General features: G+C 37.6%; 1 protein-coding gene across 1 annotated transcript; it reads right to left on the bottom strand.

Annotated features, from left to right (window-relative positions):
* Nucleotides 1-588: 588 nt before the first annotated feature.
* Nucleotides 589-2739, bottom strand: LOC145043275 (cytochrome P450 CYP82D47-like). Its single transcript, XM_078991877.1, has 2 exons — nucleotides 1717-2739; nucleotides 589-1497 (listed from the first exon to the last, which is right to left on the bottom strand). The coding sequence occupies exons 1-2, from the start codon at nucleotides 2671-2673 to the stop codon at nucleotides 865-867; spliced, it is 1590 nt and encodes a 529-aa protein (XP_078848003.1). The 5' UTR covers nucleotides 2674-2739; the 3' UTR covers nucleotides 589-864.
* Nucleotides 2740-2945: the final 206 nt, after the last annotated feature.

Genomic DNA, 2945 nt, shown 5'->3' with positions numbered 1-2945 from the left:
AAAAAAACAACGTGAAAAATGGCTACAAAACAAACATTGTCACTTTCTTCTTTCATTTACTTCTATAAAACAAATACTCACTTTCTCCTTTGATTTAGTGCAGTAAAACAAAGGGATGGGGCTACTAGATCTCTTCTCCACAAGTTGATGGGATTAGTTTAATATTCAAAAGAAAATTGGCGTCCATCAAAACAAACAAAGAAGTGATGTTAATTTAATATTTATCAGTGGGGACAGGGGACATATCCTAAATAAACACAGCGAACATTATACCCTAATTTTGTTCATAATATAAGTTATTAGCAGTTTAGAAGACAATAACTTCTTGGCTGCTCAAAGGGGAATTTTGGTATCCTAGTAATTTAGTCGGTTTGGGCCTAGCTAGTAAAAAAAAATCAAAAAGTTGAGGGTAGTTCTGGGCTTACACTGGACCTATGTGGCTTGGCCATTGGGAATCTGCAGTGCAAATTGGGATCGGAGGGTAATATATAGTAATGTTGACTTAGACCATTTTAAAATTGGTATAAAGCAAATATTATGCGTGCATGTTCGTGTAATTAAACAACACAAAGTTAAGGAGGGAAAATTTTCACGCTAAGACTCTGGTATTATCGATGCTTAAAATGTAAACAATGAATGGTTCTATATACAGAGCATACAAGCAGAAGAAACAAGAAACCATTGCATGAAATAATTAAGAAAAATCCAAAACAAAGTAGTATGACTAATAGCAAGCTGTTGATAAGATAGTAAGAAGACTTTCTGATTTTTCGGGATTGTCTTGGAATCATTCTTCAATAAGACTAGAGTGTGGGCGCATGGTTAGTGGCAACGGGGCTTGGTAGATGATTTGAAGCAGACGTATCATGCAGCAACAGGGTACATATCAAGGGATAAACGAGGTGCCAGAAGGACCTCAAGTGGGATCGCTTTGCTGATAGTCACTCGAGCACTTTCACTCATATCAATGGGTTCATCCGATGGCTTTTTAAGCACAAATTGTTGTATTAAAGTAGCTAAAGTTATATGCAAAGACCGAAGAGCAAACGGAATAGCAGGGCATACTCTTCTACCACTACCGAAAGGAATCAATTCATAATTGTTTCCCCTGACATCAACATGTTTATGACTTGTCAAGAATCTTTCGGGCTGAAATTCTTCAGGATCTGACCATTTATTAGGATCATGTTGAATTTTCCAAAGATTAGTCAATAAACGTGTGCCTTTAGGGATTTTGTAGCCACCAATAACGCAATCCTCCATGGACTCATGAGGAAGGTTTAGAGGTCCAGGCGGGTATAAACGCAGTGTTTCTTTAACGATTGCGTCAAGGTAAACAAGGTTCTTCAAGTCCGACTCCTCCACTACTCTCTTCTTTCCAACATGCTCATCCAATTCATCTTGGGCAATTTTTAATACTCTTGGGTTGTTGAGCAACAAACATAAAGCCCATGTTAACGTTGCAGACGATGTGTCCAATCCCGCAGCTAAAACAGTCTGCAAGTTTGAAGTTAAAACAAATTTGTTGTATTAGATTTCAAGCAACATGCATGCTGATAATTTTGTTTTTTGCACACCTTATCTTTGCCACTGAAAACTGTTGCAAATATTATAAAGAATGTGGAAGAAACTATAAACGATTAACAAACTTTACTAATAGTAGTCGTATAGCATTGGTGATGTATAAAATGATGATGAGATAAAGATTAGGCTTACCAAACATGTAGCCTTGATTATGGTATCATGGTCAAAACCACGGAATTCCTCTGGGGAGGCACCTTCAAGAACGGAAATCAGAACATCCATGAAGACTTGGCTTCTTTCATGTTGCTGCGCATGCTTTTCCTCCGCTCTCACTCTCTTGTGATCCTCTAGCCATCCTGTAACAATTTCGTACATCTCTTCTCCTGTGATCTTCATTTTTTTCTCGTATCCTCCCAGGTCCAAAGGCTTGAGATATGGAATAAAATCAGACACCACAAATGTGCCCAATAAGACAAAGAATTTCCTTATCACTTTTTGAAATCGAACCCCTTCTTTGTCATCAGGTGAAAACCTTTTTCCTGAAACAACCCTGACGACAACATTTAATATCAAGTTCTGAAACCATTGTTTCATATCCACCTTTACCATGTCGGAACTTCCAGTCTGTTTATTCTTTACCCAAGCGTTATATATATCTTCCATGGATGCTTTAACCTCTGCAGCACGAAGAGGTCCAAGCATCTCCACACGTCGCTGAGAGAGAACCTCGAGTGTCAAGATCTTGCGCACTTGTCGCCAGTAGTCCCCATAAGGAGCGAGAGCCAAGATGGCATAGTTATAGCCCATGTGTTCTACTGCCATTGACTTGGGTCGACTTGCAAAGACCTTATCGTTTGTGGTAAAGCACTCTTTCGCCATCTCAGCGCTACTCACCACCAAAACATTGTGAACACCAAGCTTGATGGTGAAGATGGGGCCGTATTTATCAGCCAATCCACCTAAGACCCTATGAGGTAATTCAGGTCCACCAAGAAGGCCCAGGTGTCCGATTACCGGCCATCGGCCCTTTGCTTGAGGTGGTTCTGTGTTCTTCACTCTCTTTCCTTTCAAGATTTGCAGCAGGAATTTTAGTAGAAAACCAAAAAATATGGCTGCTATACTTGCTGAAAACGGGAGAAACAACTTCATGTTTTCTACGTCGACAAAGAATTATGAAACTGATGATACATGGATTTCATAATATATACAGATGTAACTCCCTGGCTGCTAACGTTTTATATATATATATATATATATATATATATATATATATATATATATATATATATATATATATATATATATATATATATATATATATATATATATATATAGTCAAATTGAATGTTAATATAAAAGTCAACAAAGTGTGCTGAAAAATTTGTTGGATACAATTGTGTTATTAAACGTAATGATCAATG

This window comes from Lactuca saligna, chromosome 4 (genome assembly GCF_052625555.1).
Source record: "Lactuca saligna cultivar CGN05327 chromosome 4, ASM5262555v1, whole genome shotgun sequence".
Lineage (NCBI taxonomy): Eukaryota > Viridiplantae > Streptophyta > Magnoliopsida > Asterales > Asteraceae > Lactuca > Lactuca saligna.
Note: the sequence above shows the minus strand (reverse complement) of the source record. Positions and strands in the feature narration are given on the sequence as shown.